This window comes from Notechis scutatus, chromosome 1 (assembly GCF_049901735.1).
Source record: "Notechis scutatus isolate UNSWTSFEM ecotype Mainland chromosome 1, rNotScu1.2, whole genome shotgun sequence".
NCBI classification, from domain to species: domain Eukaryota; kingdom Metazoa; phylum Chordata; class Lepidosauria; order Squamata; family Elapidae; genus Notechis; species Notechis scutatus.
Window position 1 is genome coordinate 120,902,933 of NC_142009.1, and position 24,618 is coordinate 120,927,550.

At 36.1% G+C, this 24,618-nt stretch overlaps 1 protein-coding gene across 44 annotated transcripts in view; it reads right to left on the reverse strand.

Moving 5' to 3' along the window:
- The window catches only part of RIMS1 (regulating synaptic membrane exocytosis 1), a 267,640-nt gene that overhangs the window by 71,723 nt on the left and 171,299 nt on the right, over positions 1–24,618 (reverse strand). For 14 of the 44 annotated variants that reach the window (XM_087944726.1, XM_087944779.1, XM_087944751.1 and 11 more), the window contains 12 exons: positions 23,073–23,119; positions 20,822–20,934; positions 18,644–18,774; positions 17,455–17,626; positions 17,193–17,349; positions 15,961–16,032; positions 12,328–12,484; positions 11,489–11,614; positions 9,378–9,440; positions 7,049–7,126; positions 5,849–5,962; positions 5,268–5,357 (listed from right to left, as the gene is read on the reverse strand). In XM_087944726.1, coding sequence (XP_087800852.1) covers positions 5,268–5,357; positions 5,849–5,962; positions 7,049–7,126; positions 9,378–9,440; positions 11,489–11,614; positions 12,328–12,484; positions 15,961–16,032; positions 17,193–17,349; positions 17,455–17,626; positions 18,644–18,774; positions 20,822–20,934; positions 23,073–23,119 — 1,320 coding nt within the window. The remainder of the gene's footprint in view (positions 1–5,267; positions 5,358–5,848; positions 5,963–7,048; positions 7,127–9,377; positions 9,441–11,488; positions 11,615–12,327; positions 12,485–15,960; positions 16,033–17,192; positions 17,350–17,454; positions 17,627–18,643; positions 18,775–20,821; positions 20,935–23,072; positions 23,120–24,618) is intronic. The other 30 variants (XM_087944841.1, XM_087944834.1, XM_087944817.1 and 27 more) reach the window with 6 other exon arrangements.

A 24,618-nucleotide genomic window follows, 5' to 3' on the forward strand; every position in this document is an offset into this window, starting at 1 on the left:
GTGCAGAATTTAATTTGGTTTTAGATGGCGTTTGCTATCTGTCTGGGGTTCCAATTCCAAGCTTTTGACTCTAAGGAGGTGCACTTTCTGGCATGCTCGGGGACACACAATCCACTGGTCATAAAACCCAATCTTTTGATAATTTATTTTTCACATTGTACTACATTGTGCAATGCAACTCTGCATACTTTGAAAATAATTAAGAAGAGAGCAAGCCGAGCAACTCTTTAAAGCTGCAATGTCTTTTTCAGGCTTTTATGCAAGCTTTCTTTAAAAAAGGATTGGACTTATGCTTGAGCTCACATTCCAAAGCACTTTTTCTGAATCCTTTTCAAAACATGCAAAGTATTGGTATAAATTACATTTTTAAAATTGACATGCCATTTAGATTATTAAGATGACTAATGGAGCAAACATCTGCATTTCAATTATCTGTGTATTTTACAATAAAATATTCATTCTTGTTAAAATTTAAATTAATAGTTAAAACAGAAAGGATATGTAATTATTGACATTTCTCTATTTTGGGTAATCATGGGCTTTTTGTTTGCTTACTTAAACAAATAATTCTGTTACTGCAGTTGTGGAATTTAAACCTTTATCACATAAATAAAGTGAATCTTAAATAAAATATTTTCCTTGTATGCCTCATAGCATATTCTTATCCTGAGTGAAGGATTTGCCTGGAGGTGCATCAAATAATTCAGACTGTTGTCATCTGGTCTATGGTTATTCTGGGAATTAAACTTTTTTTCTTAGTTTTAAAGAAATCTCTTCCATACAACACGGAAGTGCTAATGGCAGATATATTGATAATATGAACATTTTAACTAATTATTGAATTGTTTCCAATCTCAGTCACACTTATCCATTTGGTCACATTAGTCATAACTATTTTATGTCCCACTAATTTCAGTAAATATACTTTGGATCCAATCCATTACATCAAACAGTCACCCAGTATAAACTTTGTTGAATGCAACTTACTTTCCTATTTATAACATCAATAATTAAAGATATATTTGACTGCTATCATAGGTTAGAGATGTAGAGATGTAAAGAGATTGATTACAACCATAACATTTGTTTAATCAGAAAATTTGGAACATTATATAGATCTCAGTGTTCTATTTTCATTCTTTCTCTTGCACATCTTGATATTCAATTTGTTGAGTGCTTTTCATTTAGAAAGCATTCATGAGAATGCATGACTGGATGCTGAAAAAACAGGATTTTTGTGGGAGTATAATATTCTGGGTGATAAAATTTAAATGGTGTGTGTGTGAGAGAGAGAGAGAGAGAGGAGAGAGGGAGAGGAAGAGAGAGAGAGGGAGAGGGAGAGGGAGGGAGAGAGAGAGAGAGAGAGAGAGAGAGAGAGAGAGAGAGAGAGAGAGAGAGAGATTTGATCATATATCTTTTATATTTCATTCACAATTTTCTGAATCTTTTCTCTTAGCATAACCTCATTATTCCTGGATGCTTCTTCATATTAAACATATTGTAAATATTCAAAAGTATGCTATGTTTAAAAAGTGAATTGATTTTTTTAAGTTATGTAACTGACTTTAAACAAATACAAATCTTAGCTAATGAAGGAAACAGTGTAAAATTATTCTAATTATTCTAAAACTATTGGACTATCTGTTCTATTTGCAATATAAGATTTCAGCAAACAGCAAACTGTCCACATTGTTAGTTATCCTTTTTTTTGAGGTACTTTCCAGTTTTGACCAAAGAGTTTTATGAAAAAAGCAGGCTATATCAGAGAAGTTAGCATTCTAGCATATTAGTAAAATTTTCAAGATACTTTAAAAGGCTGCTAATAAGAGTCAGGTTTTCCTGTAAGCCAAATGTTAAAGCTATATATAGGCACCAGTGCACTCAAAGCCCTTAATATGCTGATATTTTGTATAATAAAATAATAAAAATAAAAAACAATCATTTGCAAGCATGCATTATATCGTGTAAAAATGTGATCTCACAAGTTTCAATGCTGTGGAATGTACTATACACAATTAATACATAAAATGCCATGCATTTAGACATTATTTTCCAGATTGACTTTAAAAATGATAACACTAGTAATCAATCATACCATTATGCATAACTATCATGTATACTCCTACATTAAAACACTGCATTCATTGTAAGAAATCGCACTGAAACATAACAAAATCTTGAATTACAAATTCTACAAATTTTGAGCTACCACAGAATTCTGAAACAAACAAATAACACCACACAGTAAAACTAATGGAGTTTGGGTTTTCTCTATTTGACTATAGCTTATAAATTAGATACAAGAACATCTCAGAAATTCTATGACGTTACAGTCATATTCAAAATTATAGTGAAATATAATGAAAATAATATAGATTTTTAAAAGAGCAATGTGAACAATCTTTCACTGATTTTGATTCCATGCAAAGGTCTATAGCCTTCTACTGAATAAAATTAATAAGCATGTTATTTCATCTTTGTGATTTGTGAATACACTGTATTTACTGTTATATGCACGCAAAACAAATAACTATCTGTTTTGTTGTGTAGAACCTCTAGTTTTTTAAAATCGTATCATCTAGATAGTAGTTCTGAAACTGGAGGTAATTTGTGCATATTTGGGGGCTCAATGGAATGATTTGTAATTGTTGTGGTCAGAACAGTAATGAGGACTCATTTTAGGCTGCCATTGCAGAGATGCTTGTGTAATATAAGAGCCTGTTTCTGTGTGTGTGGAGATAATGATATTATTTGAGACTGGCAAAAAGGGATAATTGAGTCAAACAGTTTAATAACCACTGATCTAGAAGTATAGTACAAAAAGATACACCCTGTGCAGAACAAGATTCATAGGAAATCTCATTTCCTATTTTTGAGAGATACTTCTGTGATTTTGTTTCTTCGCAATAAGATACGTAAAAAAATAAAACATGGATTACGGAGTTGTCTTGTCTTGAAATTAATAACTACATCTTTCAGAAAAAGAGACAAATGTGAACAAGTTTTTTTTATGTCATCAGGTTTTCTATAAAAAAACCAGGAAGAATGTGTTGAGCTCATTGCTCATGCCCTTAACTTATTAGCTTTGACTCTTGGCAAGCACCGTTTAAGTGTTCTATAATTGCTGAAATAAATAAAAAATATATAAAAATAAAAAAACTATAATTTAATTAAATAAGAATTATTTATTATAAAACCTTGTTTATTAAAAAGTAAATATATTTATTCATTACATTTCTATATTGCTATTTTGTCATTAAACCCAGCTTTTCAAAGTGCTTGCCAAAACCTCTGATACATGAAATAGATTTTTTCTTCTTTTTTACATTCAAACAGTATATCAACACTAAAAATGAGAAGCGATGTAACAAAAAATTAACAAACAAACACAAGTATTTGTTTTAAGAAAAGCGTAGCTTGGAAAACTCAGTGTCCAAAAAGACATTCTGTTCTATTCAATTATTGAAATAGAGACCAAAAATAATTTTTAAAACCAGTGGTCCCCAACCTTTCTGGCTTGGTGGCCTGACGGGGGGTAGGGGTGGGGGAGAGGGGATAGTTCCCTATAAGTGGCAGGTGGACATGCATGAGCGCGCACAGCTCCATTTGTGTAAATGGGTGGCATGCATGCTTGCCCCTCACGCAAAGGGAGTTTCACGCATGAGGGCAAGCGGCCCCTGCTTATGGAGGGGAACTTCATGTATATGCCCGCATTCACGCGCCATTTGCGCAGCCATGTTCCAAACAGGCCACAGCCCAGTAGTGGTTGGGGACCTCTGAATTAAACTATGACTAAAAAGATTCTCTGAGAAATTTCAGTTGGGTTAATTATTCAGTTAATACTATTTCCCACTAACAAGATGTGTTTTCCAAACTTTGTCTTATGTAAATCTGGTATCTAATAAGAATTAGATATTCAATTAAGTTAGAATTCCATAATAATTTATTATTTCTCTTAGTCTACTTAGTTACTGCATCCCACTATATGCAAAAACAATCTAATTTCTTTGTTTTTAAGCATCTCAGTAATTTTGTGCTCTGCTTATTTTTAACACTGTCCCTACGAAAAGGATAAATATATTTATATCCTAATTCTTCCTCCAATAAGCTCAAAGTGCTTATAATGTTGTTTACAAACAGATTTAATAATGCTTCAACTGAAAGATAGGTCAGATTTTAGAAAATGTTCAAGATATAAATAAACTGGCCCAATTTTTGACTTGTCCTTTTTATATTCAATACTGAATATATTGTGCCATAAAACCAAAAATGTTAAGATAAATGCTGTCAACATACATTATTTTCATATTAAAACAACAAAAAAAGTAAACCATAAAGCTTTAGGTAAAATTATATCAATACATATCATCAATACATATAATCCACATTTATAAAATATAATCAAAATATAACCAAACATTCAACAGTGAACCCTATTTCCTAATCTATTTGAATAACACAATGAAATGTGATGAAACAGAAGCAGTCATGTTCGGATCAGTTGCCAATATGTTTCCTTCACCTCAGAGGTGGTATTCAGCAGGTTCTGACCAGTTCTGGACAACCGCTAGCGGAAATTTTGAGTAGTTCGGAGAACTGGCAAATACCACCTCTGACTGGAGATTTTACAGTATCCTTCCCCTGCTATGCCCACCAAACCATGGCCACAGAACTGGTAGTAAAAAAAATTGAATCCCACCACTGCTTCCTCTGGTTCTGGTACAAACTAAAATTTTGTTGACAAACAGTTAAAAGGGCCACAAATATTGGATCCCCACTCCCATTTTCTAACTATATTTTCAGCCTGATTCTAATTTTTACTAAACAATTTGCTGAACAGCAATATCCATGACCATTGAATTAAAGAAATTAAATATTAACAATCTTTTTGAATATTGTCAGTCAAGGGAAAACAAGTTTTTGACATTTTGCACATATGCTAATTTATTGTTACCCAAACCTCCATGGACCAGATGCCACTTCGCCAGATCGAGAAATAACAAAAGTAGTAGTGTTCAGTTAAACTATCTCAATTGTGAATGAAGTGTTGTTATCAGCATACTGAGGACTTTTGCAAACAACAACAACACATATTCAAACCAAACCAAGCCATGGTATCTATGTTGAATCAACAGATATTTACGTATATAAAAACAGGCATGTGTAATATCAGTGAAGCAAATATAAAGCTGATATGGAAAAAGCAACAAAGGTAATAATGATCACCAGTACAAATGACACAATGTTGAGAAGTCTTTCTTTTATACCTTTCTTGTTCTGGTGAATGCAAACTAGTATCAGGCTTCAAGCAGTTAGTACTAGCACTCCTAGCCCTGTCAAGCGAGGGCTGCAGTTCACTAATGCATCCAATGGAAGAGAAAAGAGAAGAAAAACAAAAAGAAAAAAAACAAAGAAAGGAATAACATGTTAGATATTAAATCAAAGTAATGTTCTTTCTACACAAGATGTTAAGTCACAATAAAGTCATGGAGACACAATGGAACAGATTGGATGAAACATGGCAAGAAGATTGTTCAAAAAATATATTTAAAAAATAACAACTAAATTGGGTTGCATAAAATGGTATCATATACTGCAATCTTATCCTATGAAGTCAATCTGTTGGCTTTCATAAGCAAAATTACAGCTCAGCAGTGGATAATGAATACCAATATAAAATTGGAAAGAAAATATGAAAATAAATATATCTGTATCATTATTTATTTGAAGGAAAACAGAACACAAAATGATGAGATTCCATTGGTTTGAAAGAAAAGGATATTCTACCATGAAAACAATTATTTAAAATAAATTAATACAGGGAAAGATGCTTTGTCTGAAACCTTACCTAACCAACAGTCCTCCTGTAAATCTTGACACATGTGAATTAAGGCAATTAGGATGAAGTGAATTATCCTGACTAAGCACTGATTTGGCCTTAATATATGCAGGCAGGGTTGAGCTTCACAATTCAAAATAATTCATGAAAAAGAAAAAAAAGTAAGTTTCACAATGAATGCAAATCACACAGGAAGAAAAAAGAAAGAAAATATATGCAAACTTAAAATATCCAAAACATCAGTGTGGTATAAGTATCAGAGATTCAGAGAAAATGGGTGTGATGATAAATAGTCCTAGGAATACTCTAAGAAAGTAGTCCATTCGATTCATTAGGAGATAGAGATGTATAAGTATGGATAAGTTTATAGATTCCAGCTACAAACCTGTTCAGCTGTGCAATGAATACTTATATTGGCAAATAACTTAAATGGGGTTAAAGTTGAATCAAACTGCTTTGCTACGCAGTGAGCTATATTGTTATCTAACAAGCTAAGACAAACATAAAGTTATGTTCAATTCATGGTGATACAATAGACACATTCAAGTAGTTTTATTGATATTGTGGATGTGGTTTGTCGTGATTTCTTTTTGTTCTTTTACATTTCTGTGTCTAGTACAAGTTGTCCCTGACTTAAATTGGGTCACTAAGTGATGCCAGGCATAAAATGATTGTGATCGAGTTTACGACCTTTTTCGCAGCAGTCATTAAGCAAGCCAGCTTCTCCCATTGACTTTGCTTGTTGGAAGCTATCTGGGAAGGTTGAAAATGGCAATCGCATGACCCAGGACTTTGTAACTGTTATAAATATACACTGATTGCCAAGAACCTGAATTGCAATCATATGACTGCAGGGATGCTGTGACAGTCATTGTGAGGACTGGTCAAAATCACATTTTTTTAAAGCTATGTTGTAATTTCAAATGTTCACTGAACCAATGGTCATAAGTTGAAAACTGCCTATATAGAAGCCTGCTATTTCATGATAATCTTCCAGCCAAAAATTTAGGAGGATTAATCCTCCTTAGTTTCTATAGATCAGCCAAACAAGCTGGGTACTGCAACCTATAAGGCCTTTAAAAGAAGGTGTGGGTGTGTGGTTATGTGTTGAGATAGAGAGGCTGATTGACAAGTTCATTCAAAAAGTATCTCCTTTTTTCTCTGGAATTCTATGTGAGAACTTTTATGTGACAGCAACAGATTTCTTACCTGTAAAGATTCCAGTAAGTGCCATTCTCAAATAAAGGCATCTTGGGAGGTAGTGATTTGTAATGCCTAACAGAATTTCTTGAATGTGACAGAAAAGAAAGGGGAAACAGCCATGCAAGAAACAAAAATATATAGGCAGATATGAAAACAGCACTAGACGAAATAGTAAATTATGATGCAGCAAAACATTCATGTAAGTCATTTGCATTGTTTGTTGGCAAGTATCATTAATAATTACATCTACCTGGCCCACTGGAGCAGGAATGTTGTGGTCCTAATTATCAAGGACGTACACCTGATGGGATCTTTAAAAAGGGTGGCTTCCTCCCTTGGCAACATCCTCCTCCTCCCAGAGATACGATTGGCCCCTATCTTGTTGCTTTTCTGCAAGGCCTTGAAGACATGGTTTTGTCAGCAAGCTTGGAGAATCTATTCAGGGCCAATCAGATGATTTGTCCGATGCTATTGTCGCCTACATGGGGTGGCGGGCCAGTTAATTGTATATTTTTAAACAGATTTTTAATGCTATACACTGGCCTGGAATCCCTGTGTGTGAATTGGACAGCTACATACATTTGTTTAAAAAGAAATAAATAAATTTTAACAGTACTTGCCAATTTAATTAATAAAGTTTAAAGTCCAACTATCTACTTAAGTTGTACTGCATCAAAGAAAAACAATAGCAACTCACAGTTACTGAATTGTTCAGGAGAGCTTTATTCTTCAATTGCCCATATTTTAGCATAATTCTCAAGTTTATCTTTCATGTATGTATGTATGTATGTATGTATGTATGTATGTATGTATGTATGTATGTATGTTTGGATGTATGTACATTAATAAAATAAAATTGTGAGGATAGCTTGCATCAGATAGAGCGAAGTATTTAAGAATATAATCATTACATTGATTTGTGTATAATACTTTCCACATCTAATATTTTTTTAGATGTGACTACCAGGATTTCCTTCCACTCCACCCTCACCTGTGAAAAACTTTTGCAAGTTCACTCCAGGTTTCGCATAGGGCTTATCCTGCAGTATCTGGGGGTGGTGGTGTGTGTGAGGCATTTACTGCTATTCTTGTTTATACCGCCTTCCTGCTAATATCACAGAGGCAGATATTTATTAATAAATTTACAGTTATGGATCAAAAAGAAGAAAGCAATGTTAATTGCAAGATCTCCAAATAAAAGCCAGTTCATGGCAAATGTTAAGTAGGCTTGTGTAATGGTCAGATGTCGCGTGGTTTCTGACCATCATTGTTTTGATCCCTTTCGTGTCTTAATCATTTAATCAGAAATGCACAATTGGATAACTTGAGATTAGGGGAGAGAGTAGCTCCATCTGCCAAGAGTGATGGAAAGGGCATTTGAAAGTACACATACGGTTGTTTAAATTTCAGCATTCATAAGGACTTTGGACAGGAGATGTTACAATCTCCTAGTGGATATCCTCGAAGGTAGAGAATCTAAGGGTCCGTGTGTGAGGTATAAACTTAAAACTTTTGGGGATGGTAAAAGGTGGATACATCAGTTCATTGTAACAGAAGGATGAGGTGTTAAGTATATCCTTTTGGACTGTACATGAGGTTGAAACCTCCCTGCTATCTCTATGAAGGAGAGTACTTTTGTCCATAAAGTTTTGCAATGAACTAAGAACATTTAATTTTATATCTGACATGATCAGTATGTATAAAGCACAAAACTCAAAATAAAGTAAAAAAAACCTAAACAAATAATTATAAAGAATGCAACATAGAATAATAACCCTGCCATACATTTGAAGGCCTATTTTTTGCTTGTAGTTACAGTGCTGGCAACTGATCAATTGCTAGGTATGAAATTTGTCCTAACAGAAGCTATCCAAATCTAGATATGACAGCAGAGGTGGCATTCAGCAGGTTCTGACCAGTTCTAGAGAACTGGTAGTGGAAATTTTGAGTAGTTTGGAGAACCAGCAAATACCACCTCTGACTGGAGATTTTACAGTATCCTTCCCCTGCGACACCCACCAAGCCACGCCCACAGAACCGGTAGAAAAAAAATTGAATCCTATCACTATATGACAGGTTATATAAACATAGGAAACAGCTACTCAGATCCATAGATTTGGATACATTAAACTCAATCATTGTATTGACTGATGCTTCAGTATAAGAAAACTTTTAAAAATAATTAAAGAATTAGACAGCCTTTTATCTGCAGTGGGACTAAGGAATACTAGTTTCTTGGGAAACAGAATGATTTGTAAAATAAAAAGAAAAGATGTGAAAAACATACACCAGAACTATTTATAACCAAGCTTATTTACCAAATGCCTGTATTTACCTGGTTGTATGTAGGCACTCTGCACTTCTTCCTCGTTTTGCCCTGGGCAGCATAAGAAGCTCACTGCACAGACAGGATTGGACGATGAATGAAACAGTTACATAAATATGAAGCATTAAATAGCATGAATTATGCCATGATATGTAAATGAAAACACAAAATAAGCTAGAAATTCTGAACTGAGATAGTCCTTTTGATAAGCTTTAAATAAGAATTTATTAGACTACTCATTTTACAAGTCAGCAAAAAGTAGCTGTTTAATACATTAGGTGAATTTTTTTTTTACAAATAAAGGCTTAGTTCAATTAAACCTAATTTGTTTCAACACATTTCTAAGCAGCCTAAATGTACAGACTACTGAGCCTTAACATCCAAAACAGTTTTGAGAGTTTTGTTTTTCAAGTCACATTTGGCAGGATGTTCTGCTATTTCACATTGTAAACAAGTGTAATGAAAGTAAAAGGTTCATTAAAGTAAGCACAAAATGCTCAGAGTTAAGAAACATAGCATGAAAGTGTATCTCTGCTCCTAGCAAAGAATTAGGGAAGCTCAAAAATCGCTAGCTATTTAATGCCTTATTAACACACTTAATGTTATGTTTTCAAGGTAGTTTTCATCTGCTCAATAGCAAATGTCTACGTGCAAAATTTGAGCCCTTGTAAAAGAAGAAGAAGAAGAAGAAGAAGAAGGAGGAGGAGGAGGAGGAGGAGGAGGAGGAGGAGGAGGAGGAGGAGGAGGAGGAGGAGGAGGAGGAGGAGGAGAAGAAGAAGAAGAAGAAGAAGGGGGAGGAGGAGGAGGAGGAGGCACACATTAATTTTGGCCTGGCCCAGACTACTGTTTCTTCATTAGAAGCAGCTATAAGTTAGAGGAAACCATGAGCCAGTAACAAAGATAATAGGTCTTGGGTATAGCATGCATGCTAATAAGATCTCTTTAAAAAAACCTGGATAAATAAAAATAAATCCCCCATAAAATAATTATTTTGTTACATAAAGCTTATGTTTACGAAGCTATGATATTATAAAAATCTATTAAAGACCATGTTAAGCAGACAGATGCATGTAAACGTTTTTGAAGTAGCAAAACTCTGATCAATATGCCACCATACTATTATGTACTTGGAGAACTTATCAGCAACATAAATTGAATAATAAGATTGACAAAAAGTGTTAACATATAATCCACTGCCAGCTGGCATGCTATCCAATAGCATTATAATAATCTTAGTAGTAAAGCTATGAAATTTAATATTTTACATGTAAACCAAAGTACTGCAAATGAGAATAAAGAATAGTGCTATTCCATAAATTCCACACAGAAAATTATACATAAATGTTACTCTTCTCATCTTGTCCCCAGGGAACCATTAAAGGAGGAGATATGATGTGTCCTTGATATAATAGTTGTCAGATTTTCAAATGTGCCATCACATATCACATTTAGCCTACAAATTCTAACAAAAAATTACTGATGTACACATACAAGCCACAAAGCTGAGACTGCTATTTTTTAATCTGTCCTCCCCCAGTTTATCAAAATGGCTGCTGATTATCCAGGAAATGCTGTTTTTGTAAAATCCAACAGCCATCATCCTGCTAATGTACAAATCAGAGCATCAGACACCCCACATTCTGTTTAGAGAGTTCTTAACACATTTCTTACAAAGCACTGTTCAATTCAGGGTTAGGGATAGGGTAAGGGTGCAAGTTGTTCCATTAATTAATGGTTCTCACTGTCAGGAAATTCCTCCTTAGTTCCAAATTGGATCTCTCATTAATGAGCTTCCACCTGTTGCTTCTTGTCCAACCCTCAGGAACTTCAGAGAATAAGTCAACCCTCTCCTAGCTGTGGCAATCCCTCAAAGTACCGAAAAACAGCATAAAAATGTTTGAGAAATTGACAGGAAAAACAGTGACTGTAAGTTCAATAAGCTGGAAATGATCCACGAAGAAGAGGTAAACGGATTTCTCAATGTTGCCCTAAGATTTGAATACATACTTGGTTGTTGCTGTTGTTATAGATATGAGGACTTTTTTCATCTATTTTAGAAAGTAAGTATTTTCAAAGCTGCACTGGTACTTTTAATAGAAATATAAAGGTAAAAAACATACCCTTCTTGATCTGATAAATACTGGCTATCCATATCTCTGGGTCTGCGGTCAACTGGGCTTCGGGAGGCATCATGGTGTCTAGTTGGAGAACGTGATCTTCTCATTTGATGAATTTCATCTAAACTCCTGGTTTATAGAATAATGAACAAATAAATTAATATAAATGTAAGGGTAAAATTCTTAAATCTGATAACTTTGATGCAAATATTGATCTAGGAATGTAAAATACATATAATCCAGTCCATTATAATAACTTTTTGTAGCCTCTTATTTTTCTGATGTGTTGTGACTAACAGTCCCAGAGTTTCCAGACAGCACATAATTAATATTTAATTCAGTGATTTGATGGTGAGAGAAAAAAATTCCCTTCGCAAAATTACTGAATTCTTCTGGTATTTTCTTGCTGCACTAACCTTTTTGGCAAGAGCTCTAGCTCTCTCTATGTAAATTTCTTCCTTGACAGGAGGGCATATGGACAGTGTAAAACATGATGGTATCAAAAAGTAAAATGCATCAATCGATCGATAGGATAATCTTGTTTAGGAAACAGTGCATGAAGAGTTGCCTAGTTATGTCATTAAGAGAACTACACAATTCTCTTTATGGCAAATTGACCATTGCAGAGCAGCTGCCCTTGTAACAAAGGGAGCACATAGTGCCTAAAGAGAATATAAACTTCACATATCTATAACCACAAGAATCTGCCCCTCTCACAGTTGCCCACTTTTAAAACCAGATGAATTCAGTGGAAAAGTGCTAGAAATAGTGGGGTTCCAGATTACTCCATTTTGTACAGACTGTTTGAGTTAATGATAAAGCAGCTACATTTTCAATCATACCTCTGTAATGGCACATTTGGTAAACGAGAACGGGTCCTGCCCTGATCGTCACCACGGTGAGGAGATACAGATCGTGAACGATGATGAGTTGTTCTTTGCTGTTCTGGCACAGTTAATGTTGCAGATTTACTTTCTCTACTGGTAGACCTATAGCCTACTGGTAAAAGTGCAACAAAATTAATTTAGTTTGGGCCATAAATAGCAATGAATTCATAATCAAATTAGTCTTTTCAAGAAAGCATCTCTTGTTGATTACAAGATTTTCAAGTAGTTGTTTCACCAGTGAAAATCCTGAAATATCATGCAGCTAGGTCTAACAAATAGCATTATACTTAAATATATATATAGGAGGGAAAAGCATAAACATAGGTAAAGAAGAATTTACATGCAGACTAAGAAATTCCCAAAGGTGAAAAAATGAAAAAGAGCATATATAATATTTAAATAATAATTAGATATTAATTTCTAGGATGGTTGGTTTCTCAACTCTTCAGTATTTTCAGATGATATCTGTATATCTTTGGCTGCAACACTGAAACAATGCTATTGCCAAAATTATTATAAGCAACAGAATACTTTGTGAGTAATTGTTCTCTGATTGAAGCTTCAGTTTCATTTTCAGGTAAGTTAGCTGCTGATGTGAATATGATATAAAAGTCACTTAAGAAAGTACTTCTCAACATTGAAATAATCAGTAGAACTTCCTTTGGCCAGAATTAAACTTTTTTGCTACCGCTATCACAAATTACTCTTAGCTGGACCTAGCACATAAAAACAACAGACAAAGAAAATTATAACTAAATGCCACCAAAATTGCAAATTATTTACAGCGCTTACAATATGAATGCAGACATGAATGATGCTTTCCACTGAAATAGCAAAAGACACATATGATTTGTGGTTGAAAGAAAAGTTTACATTTTGTTCTCCTATAAGAAGAATTGTTTATGCACAGGAAGCATGATGAACTAATGGAGTTCAAAAAGAAAATATTTCAAATTGTGAAAAGATAGCAACTCACAATCAAGTTCTTCTAACAATAAGAAGAAAAGGCTTGATATAACAAATGAAGTCCTTAGGATGAATGCTTTGAAGCCAGTTGGCTAAACTGCACTGTAAATAGCAGCAGGCAACTGTACTGTAAAGCAATTCTTTAGCTGAAGTATATAAATTAAATATTACCGTGTTTCTCACAAAATAAGGCCGGGCTTTATTTATTTTTTTGAGCCCCGAAAAAACGGCTAGGACGTCTTTTCGGACGTGAATTAATTTCTCCCCCCCCCCATGCACCAACGCTGATTCCAACAACAGCATCTGAGTCGCTCCCGCTTTCCCCCCGTCCCCATAACAACAGGAAAAAAAAAAGATTTTGAGGTACCTGGGAGCGCCGCGCGCTGCATTTTGGTTTAATCCCGAGTGGCTGGGTGGGCGTGAGAAGAGCCGAGCGATCGTCTATGCTGCTGCTCCAGCCTCAAGCTCTGCAAGTTTGGAAAAGTCCCGGTGCAGCAGCCCATTCCTGCATTCCAAGCACCCAGGCCGAGCTGCAGCTGTCCCTCTCTTGCCAGCGCCGTCTCCAATAACAGCGGCAGCAGCGGCGGGAACCGTGGAAGTTACGGAGGCGGCTCCCCCACCCGAGAAGCGGCTGAAACGCTTCGACAGTTCCTGCCGCTGCTGCTGCTGTTATTGGAGACGGCGCTGGTGATTAAACCAAAACGCAGCGCGCAGCACTCCCAGGTACCTCAAAATCTTTTTTTCCCCCTGTTGTTACGGGGACGGGGGAAAAGTGGGAGCAACTCAGATGCTGTTGTTGGAAATGGCGCTGGCGAGAGAGGTGCCAGCACTGGTGGGAACCGTGGAAGCTATGGAGGCCCGAGAAGCGGCTGAAATGCTGCAGGATATCCATGCCAATGCCACCCGCCTGCTGACCCGGGTAAGGGATGGGTAAAGGAACCGTCTGTGCTCCACCATGATTGGCCGTTAGGAGTGGCTGGTGGCGAGGCATAGCTGCCCGCGGGGCACTCCTAATGGCAAGTTCCCCCTGCCTCCCCTCCCCCAATTTCGCATGTTTTAAACTAGGCCTAAATTTGGGGGGAGGGGCTTAATTTCATTTTATGCCTAGAAAACATGCTGGGTCTTCCTATTGGGGGGGGGCGTATTGTTGGAGAAACACGGTAGTAGTTCTTAAAGAACCTCAGATTCTAAGGGAGAATACAAGGGAGCTTATAGCAATCCTTCTCAACCAGAATATATTCCACACTTTTCTCTCATAAATTCTGTATGATTGCTTTGTGAATGGAAGACAACTTGTGATATGGATAAAATAATTGCTTATGATGTAAATTATGAAATAACTTTCCCTGTTTAATTATATTTAAAATAATTAATAAAAAAATTATCCTTATCTGCAAAATAAAACTATCAAGGATTTTAAAACATATACATTAGACAATGGAAACTACAGTAATATGCTGTTATTCAATAGTCTATGCTGCCACATAGACAGTATAAAGACAGTACTGTATGACAAAAAGTAACAACATATGGCTTAATTATATCAATATAACTGAAATTATTAGCTTATTCATTAATAAGCTAATTTAGAGAAGTGCTCAACTATTGTTCAAGAAAAATGCCAAAATAGATTATTATTATGACATCCTTCTTGATTTTCAGTTACCAAAGTACTGTGTTCTTTAACACAATTAACACCTCCCAAAAATATGGCAGAATGAACTTATGTAATATACTGCTTGTTGGACAATGTTGTTGTATAATGTGTAATACTATATATACCAGCCAAAATAGCATTGGGTAACCATACTAGCTAGTCATTATTTCAAATAGAGAAAAGTAAGGATAACTAAAGAAATCTTTCAAACTGTTTATTACAGTTAATTATCTGGTTCAAATACCTGGTTGAAATGTCAAGTTATGTGTTGTTTTTGTTTTTTTTAACTTTGAACATATTTTCCAATTCAGGCTGTGACTGGCTGCAGGAAATCTTCAGCATTTCCTATAAAGTTGAACATTGTATTTCTAGAATTTTGATTTTATCTTTTTATAAAATTATGCTTAAATCTTCTTTTATACATATATTTAAGATAAAGAAAACTAATGAATGTTTGTAAGAGTTATAAAATATGTAGCCATGCTTCATGCACTATATACAGCCATGCATTTTCAATATATTCCATGGTGCACCTTTGGGTCTGAAAATAAGAACAAATCAATTGAGATTTTTATTACTTAAGCTATATATTTGAATATATTTTTGTATTAACTTTTATTTCAAAACAGATCCTTGACCCATGAAATGCCTACATTATGTACAAATAGGTTTATTAGTTGTTTATATTATATCAATATTAAATATTAACATTGTAACAAACTATTGCCCCTGACCATTCATGGCAGATGTAACAGAATGAAAGATTAATTTTAATTCAGGAACAAGTAAAGACTGGTGTAAATTTTAGAATGTGTCACCATGGAACAATACAACATGCACCTTTCTGGAAAACATGACCTCCCAACTCAAGTTCTTTCAAAAATCTAGAAAATTCAAACGTGGAAGAGGAAAAGGACAGGGAAGTTGAAGCAAAGGATGTAGGACCATGCTCTTCACCCACGCACCTGAAGGAACTACTCCAATACCATCATCAACCTCATTATCTGAGATGTCACTATCACTGATTCGCTGAGATCCTGTGCAACAGTAAGGCAAATAACTGTATACTTGGTACTTTTGCAAAGGGTTAAAATAAGTGTAAGTAAAAATTATTTGGGGGGAGTTAAATAAATGGGATGCATTCAAAACTAAAAAAAGAGAGATAATAATAATTGTAAAAAAAAACTATTGCAAAGTGGCTCAGAATCAGAACACATTTTAATCTCTGGTACTGGCTATAGTTCCAAGCATATTGTGACAGCACAATGATTCACTGGATTGTAGCATTTATTATTATGTAGGTACCTGGTGTCTCTGATTTCACATTACTTAATTACTATATATCTTATCTTATATATCAAACATACCTAATACTTCTTTCCCCTATTTTACCCACAACAACAAACCTGTCAAGGTGTGTTAGGCTGAGAAAGAGTGATTGGCCAAAAGTCATCCAGCTGGTTTTCATGCTTAAGGTGGGACTACAACTCAGTCTCCTGAGTTTTTTCTTAACCTTTGTACCATAACTGGCTCATCAAAGTTCATACATCACATTAAACCAAACTAAACCAATTCACATTATGGTTTAGTGCAACATGTGAATCTAATGATCCGCACAAGCAACTATTGGTTGATGTTTTAGTTACTATGGGATTGATGAGTGTCCATAAATTATGGCTGCGCAACAGTTTCCATTCTTATGTTAATTGTGAGCCTAAACGACCTAATGAAAAAAGTTCAGAGGTAATGAAGTTGGACAGTATTGAAAATCTTACTGACAAATCATCAAAAGAAAAGCTGCTGAACATACAGGCAGCAACAAAGCACTCCTAGCAGCCTTTTCTTGATTTCTAAAGTGAAAGTAGGAAGCATTCCTTTTGCTTTGTCAGATTTCAGAATAATGGCAATATAGCTAGGTCTGGTCTTTGCAAACACAATCACAATGATTACAATCACAATATTATGCTTGCCCCTTTAACAGTAAGGCCTACTCAGTTTAAAAAACTGATTTTCAGCCTAAAAAGATTACTTTGCTATGATGTTCTGAACACACTGAGACAGTATGAGTTAAATCTTGATGCAGATCTTTGAAACCTGTACTTTTTACTGAATGTAGTTGCTTAAATTGTTATGAATGTTTACATCATAATTACTGGTCAAAAAGTTCTACCAAATGAAAGGGGAATTCTGCACCTACTTTGTAATTTTTTGCTGGAATTTTCTCCGCTATGGACATGTCTCCTTGGCATGAAAGGTGATGGCTGAGGAAGAGGTAGTGAGGATTCATCATGGGTCTGCAGCTTATACCAATGTGGATCATCATCTAAAAGTGCAGTCTCCAACTCTATGAGAATCTATGAGAAAGCACAGCAAAATTCATCTTTGTTTAACAATAGGTATAAATTGCTTCAAGATTCTATTCCTCGTTTAAAATGCAATGATGGTACATGCCCATTCACCTCTCCGAGGAAGTCACTTTCTTCTTCTTGCACTCTTGGCTGATCCCAAACAGTGATTTCTAACATCCGTTCTCTAAAATCCTTACGGTGCACATGTGAATAGAGAAAGGTTTGGTTCCATTTGGGTTCTAAGCTTTTCTTTACTGTTTTTGTCCTTCTTTTACTCTTATCACTGTAACATAAAAAGTCACTGTAAATCATCATCATCAGAAATCCAGATATGTACTTCCATCTCAGGTCTTAAGCTTCATGATGAACTATGCTCACAGTCACAATTCCAGTGTTGTCACTTCCCTCTGTAAAGAGGCAAGGGGAAGATCCCTACTCAGCTGTTTAGCTGTTCAAACTCAATAACCCAGCAGCATTGCAGAGCTGAACATTCTAAAAGATTGCTGTGGTTGGATTCACAACTAAATAAGTGAAATGGCTGACCAAGGGACAGGCAGCATGAAACCATTGTGACAGTTATTATCCACCATAAGTTATTTATTAAATTAAATATTTTAACATATTATAAACACAAGGAAATCTAAACAACTATAAACAACTTACTTGGGCGACCACGTAAAATGGTCACCCAAGTAATGTAAATACATAAATATAAATTTACGTAAATATATAACAATATAAATACATAAATAATAAGAAAATCTTAGCCAGACTATATGCTACTTTTTGGCATAAAGGTTGTAAGTAATACATTGTTCAAGGAAAATAACTGGTAGCTAGTGCTGGCCTTCAGAATATTCTATTGCACGCCATTTAGCAGACTTCTAATACAGTAGTATGAAGTAGATGCACACAACTGGCTTCTGCTTGTGGAAAAATTTGGGATGGAAAAAAATGAACTGATAAAGTTATGGAAAAAATGGAATATTCTAGAACAGTGTCAATATTAAAATGTGTGGACGTTCACTCCCAGAATTTTTTGCTTGAAGTTGCCAAGATTGAGAAACACTGTTCTAGAACAGAAGATATGATAAAATAATGCATCATTCTTTGCACCTGAATAACTTTGATGCTATTGTAGAGACAGATTCTGATTTGCATCAAAGAAAATAAAATTAAAAATTGGCCATTAGCACTTCACCAAGAAGAGTAATATTGGAGTTGAAATGAATTCCACAAATATAGAGCTTAACTGAGATGCTTCAATCTGTACTATGTGGTCTTTCATTTGAAGTCTCACCTTCTATCTGGAAGGAAGTACATTTTCACATATGGGTTTCTTGGTCGTCCATCTAATCTAGGTGGCAGATCTGTTGCTTGAAGAACATTCACTATTAACTGATGCCCCACTTTATCATACCATAGTTTAACCTAAAATATTAAAAGAGCTCTACATTATCAATAAAATATGTCAATTGAGGTTCATTTTTATCCACATTAGACTGATAAAGGAAGCAACAATACATTCATTAAATAATAGAAAACATACAAGCAATTCTTCTCTGCATTAAACCCTGTCCGTGATCTGCTACATTCAACTAAAAAATCTTGATCTATGGAAATTGATTTGAAAGGAAATCTGGAAAGTAAAAATGGAGGAAGTTTATCCATACAAACTATAATTAAACTACAAAATGCACTAAAATGGGATCTTGTAATGTCTCTTAGATTACTTTTAAATGGGATTACACAGCTTCATGTAGGATAAATCTATAAATGAATTTGCCTATTATCTATATGTGATTTCCAGTCCAAAGGTAGGTTCTTGACAGGCAACAAGAAGAAAGGATTATTCCTTAGATTCTATATGAAGACAACTAAAGGCAGGAATTAATATCGGAATGTGCATGGTACCATGTACCCAGCAGCCCAATCTATTAAGTCAATGTATACAGTCAGCTATGCCATAGTTTTTAAAAGTTGAGAGTTTACTTCAGTCATTGTAACAAGTAGGAAAATTACAAGATGGGTCTGAGTTTACTGTTTTTGCCATCTTTCACTTCAGCTTCCATTTTACGTACATAATTCCTATTCCCCATCCCAGGGATGGGATTCAAAAAACCCAGCAACTGGTTCCTGCCAGGTTGCTGGATGGGCATGTCCATGGTGGGTGTGGCCTACCAGAACTTCCTGTTTCTGGCTTCCAGTGGGCCTCCAGAGCCCAGGGGAGGCCGTTTTTGCCTTCCCAAGGGTCCAGAGGCCTCTCTTGGGCCTCTGGGAGAGTGAAAACAGTTTTCCACGGGCTCTGGAGCAGGGGTCCCCAACCACGGTCCACGGACCGGCACCGTCCGTGGAACAAGTCCTACTGGCCACTGGCTTGCTGGCGCCGCCATCTTTTTGATGAAAAAGTGCTTCGGTGAGCTTTTCCGGGTAGAAAGCTCACCGGAGCACGCTTTCATCAAAAAGATAAGCATGCTAGCGCTTCGGTGAGCTTTTCCGGGTAGAAAGCCATTTCTACCCGGAAAACCTCACCGAGCGTAGCGCCGCCATCTTTTTGATCAAAAGTGCTTCCGGTGAGGTCACCGGAAGCACTTTTTCATCAAAAGATGGCGGCGCCCAGCTGGTGCTGGTACCGGGCCGCGGTGCCCAGCTGATGCCGGTACCGGGCCGCGGCGTAAAAAAGGTTGGGGATCACTGCTCTGGAGGCCCACCAGAAGCCGGAAACAGGCCCATTTCTGGACTTCTGGAAGGTGCATATTTCCCCCTCCCAGAGCCTCCATGCGGACCCTGCACTTACCTGCATCACGTGGAAACTCCTGGGAGGGGAGGGGTGGGTGGGGCCAGCTGGTCGGTTGCAATACCGGTTTGGTGAACCGGATGTAACTTTAACATCTGATTCGCCCGAACTGGTCCAAACTGGTAGAATCCCACCCCTGCCCCATCCCCAAAAATTCAATCTTCCGTACAACAGCATACTGCCATTCCAAAACAACTTCTAGGGAATAACAAAGCAATTGAATATCACTCTATAGAATTATGTGTGTATGTGTATATTTTTGCATGTGTGTGTGTTCACATTTCTATGGATGCATATATGAATAAAAGTGGGGTTAGTGGCTAGTGAGTGGCTAATATAAAAAGTAACCACTCTTATAGCAGCATCGAGTTTGAACTTCATTTTTAAAAACTCTTTCTCATAACACAGGATTGGTCCAGTTTTGTAAGTACATTCCAAAATGTTCTCTGAGGAATAGATTATTATGGAGAAAATCTACCTATATGGCACTTAGGAGTTGAAAATGAGTGATGGCACACAATCAATCAGTTGTTTTTAATGCTGTGCTGTAAGCATACATATGTTTAGTTAAAATGCAAGATCCTGAACAGTAAACGTACATTAAACAATGCAAATATAAATATTGCAAGAAGTATGCAAGCACACAAAATGTGTTTTCTAGTACCATCATTCTACACTTACTGACAGCTGCCCAGGTAGGACTTGTGGTGCATCTTTTAAAGCTCCAGGACTAGTCGGGGAAATAATAGAAATTGAAGGCCGTTCCATTTTCTGAGATTCAAATGAGCTAGAACCTGGAAAGAGAAGGAAGAAAATAGAATAGTGATAAAGAATTTGAAATATATCATCTTAAAAGTGAAGGAGGTCTGACTGAGTTAAAAAGAGAGCACTATCCAAAATAATAATAATAATTAGGCCTTTCCTATCTGCAAAAGAAATGGTAGAAAGAAAAAAAGAAAAATAGATAAAGAAAAATGAAATAAAATAAATGAAATAAAAATGCTTAAATTCTCAGCAATGCCAAAAATATGTTATATTTTCCACAAAACATTAAGTTTTAAATACCTGTAAACACAATATAGCTTTTGAGCAAGGAAGGCTTTTGAAACTTATTAATCAAGGAAAAATCAAATGTACTTCTTCTAGTATGATAGTTTGCATTTATTGTAGCCTATACATGAGGAGATATATTTGCTAGAAGATGTGGAAAGCCTTGATATAGTAGATTTTAAAAGAAAAGAACAGAGAAATGATTGTTCTTGCAAAATCTTTTTCTTTTGAAAAAGGTAAGGAGTGATAAGTAGTTTCTTTTTTTAAAAAAAGTCTCAGAAAAAAAATATGCGTATTTTTTCCTGGAATTATTTCTCAGTTGTACTATAGTGGATAATTGTGCCACTAGAGTTGTGAAAGGAAGAAAAGGAAGGGATAAGTATTAAAGTTGAGAATTCACTCTGCATTCTTCTAAAAATTATGCATTTGTTTTCCTACAAACAATTTAGCTTATACAGATAATTGAGTTATGACAGTTCACTTAGCGATCATTCAAAGTTATGACATCATTCTCCCCTCCCCCCAGTATGACACAGTTCCAAAGTTACAAATGTTGCAGCACCACAGCAGTTATTCACCCTTACAAACAACTGCAGAGGCATCGAAACATTCGTTCTGCCAATCCCTCCCCTCCCCGCCACTGGATCTCCATAGGAACTGGGCCTGTGGAGACTCACTTACCTTGCAAAGACCTTGCAAAGCTGTGTCCTTTCCAGCCTCTCTGCCAGAGTTTCTTTGACTGCGTCCTGGCAGGCTCCGATTGTCTTTGCAAAAAGCTTTTGGCGCGAAGAACAGAGGCCAGGAGGGGCGTGCACCAAAAGCTTTTTGCAAAGATGACCAGAGCCGGCCAGGATGTAATCACTCGCCCCTGCAGGGTTTGGCTGCTTTTCCTCAAGGCTTTTGGCATGAAGAACAGAAGCCAGAAGCAATGCACATGCCCATCACAGCCTCTGTTCTTCGTGCCAAAAGCTTTTTGCAAAGATGACCGGAGCCTGCAGGGATCCAGACAAAGAAACCGAGGCAGAGAGGCTGAGAGAACACAGCTTGGTTGACCATTGAGATGTTCAAAAGATAAGTGCCAGTGAAGACCTGGTGGGGCAGAATTGGGGTGGGTCGGAAGCATGAGATATCTCAATGGGCCAGGGGGCTTGGGTGGTCAGAAGCACTAGGCTCTTCATGGTTTCCCCATCCTGAGGTATCTCATGTGCACTTAACGACTTGAACTTCAATTAGTGAATGCATTGGGTAAATCAGGGAGAGATCACATTCAATTAACGTGATCCCATTAACAAATTCCTCAGGTTGCAAATGTACAGTAATTCCCAGGCTCTATCACATTCATAAATCAAGGACTACTTGTATTCAGCCAGAATGTCTTCTTTCCTGAGTTTAAAGACCAACATTAGACCAAACCTCTAGTTCAGAAAACTCTGGTTTATGCAAAGTGAGAAAGGGAAGGGGGGGAAAAGCCAATTCTCTACTTTAGGCTGGGGAGAAAGAGATCAAAGTAAATAGTTAAAGTCAATTTGTATGGTCAATCAGCATATTTTGGTAACTTTTGGTAACTTTTGAAGTTCAAAAGGAAAGCATATCACAATCTCGTGATATGACTGCTGCTGACCAGCTTGTATTTCTATCATGTGTCAGATATTGCAAATGGTTTCCCTGGCAATACATACTACAGCTATTTATTGTCCCATGTATTTTAGCATGAATTCTGCAGACTATCCTTTGGTATGAATAAAATATATATTACATCGCAAAGTATTAAAAATCATTGAGGGTGAAGGGAAGACTATGCTGATAAACTAAGTAATGCTGAATGGCATCTTATGAATCAACACTGTTTAATCTCAGCAGCTGGAATAAAGTCAATACTCACTAGACTCTAGTGGAGGATGAGAAGTTTCAGGAATCCTTGGAATGTCACTGAAACAGACATATATAGAGGAAATTCTGAAATGCCGTTGATCCAGAGCAATGCTATAAAATAATGTTTAATCTATATACACAATTATTTATTTAATGCTATTTAATAAAACAGAAGGTTCAGACCTTGAATGTTTATTCAAAAACCTTTTTTTTAAATCCCAGACTTAATGCTTTTGACATATCTCTGCTAGACAATTACTTTTCTTGAAATGATTTGCTCAATTTCTTAAGAAAGTTGTCAACTCATCTCATTTTAAGGAATATGATTTGAAAATGATACAAACAGCAATTTCAATGTAAATATTTATATTGTGGTCTGGCAGTCCGCAATATTTTTCCACCACACAACAGGAAAAAGGAAATAGGAGAGGAGTGAAACTACAAAATACTAATTTAAGGGGGGGAAGGGATTTAATTTACTAAAATGTTTATACATACACCTGAAGAGGTTTGCTGAATTAAACTTACAAAGAACCTTATAATAACAGAGAGAGAAACAAAAAACAAACTTGGAAACAGTTAGGCAAACAAACGTAATCCCCGTTTTTAAATACATCATGTTACAATACAATGGAAACACACTTAATTTCATTTATATAACTAAATACGTCATAATGGATTTTAATCCAGAAAGTTTTCTAAAATATATGCTATAAGATTTTTTACCTTTAACCCCTAATGTTCCAAGGAACTTTTGTTACACAGGAATTCAAAAAGATCATATCCTGCCCTTAATTTAATTTAAATGCCATTGTTATAGACCGCCACCCTCCATAAGCCTCCAGTCCTTTTAAAAGATTACATTAAGAACAATATTACCAACAATGAAAGAGCAATTGTAAGTAAAACGGTCTTCCCTCCCAGCATCCAGTGATAGCAGCAATCTTAGAATTAAAAGCTCTAGAAGGAAGCTTAGTCTTTCCCACCTTCCTAAATGACAGAAGAGTGGGTAAGGAATTTCAAAGGGGTGGAACCATCATCATCCATTCTCCTAACTACCTTCTACAGACTTCATTGGAGATGAGGTAATCGACATTCTAACTGGCTGGTAGATTTTTATGAGATAATCCTGAATGTATTCAGGCATAAGCTATTAAGGGCTGCCGAGACAATAGCTGGTTAGTAGTAGTAGGCAACACCGATGGTATATGATTATGGTGGCCCTCACCCATTGATAAGAGGGCTGCTGGGTTTGCTGCAGCTTCCTGATAGTCTTCAAGAGCAGCCCTCGGCATAGCACATTGTAGCATTCTACCCTAGAGGGGATGAGGGCATACGGCAGTTAACAATTCAGTTAACATGATGGTGTGCTTCATAACATAACATTCATCCTTTCCCAGCTGATTTAGTACACTGGGAGAGAAAAGGTGAAAATGAAGTGGTAATTCATAGAAAACAGACTGGATCCAAACTTGGTAACGTTTATCATACATCCATTAAAATAAATGGCTCTTAAATTAGCTGTAAATCTGAAGAAACAGTATAGTTGGAGATGT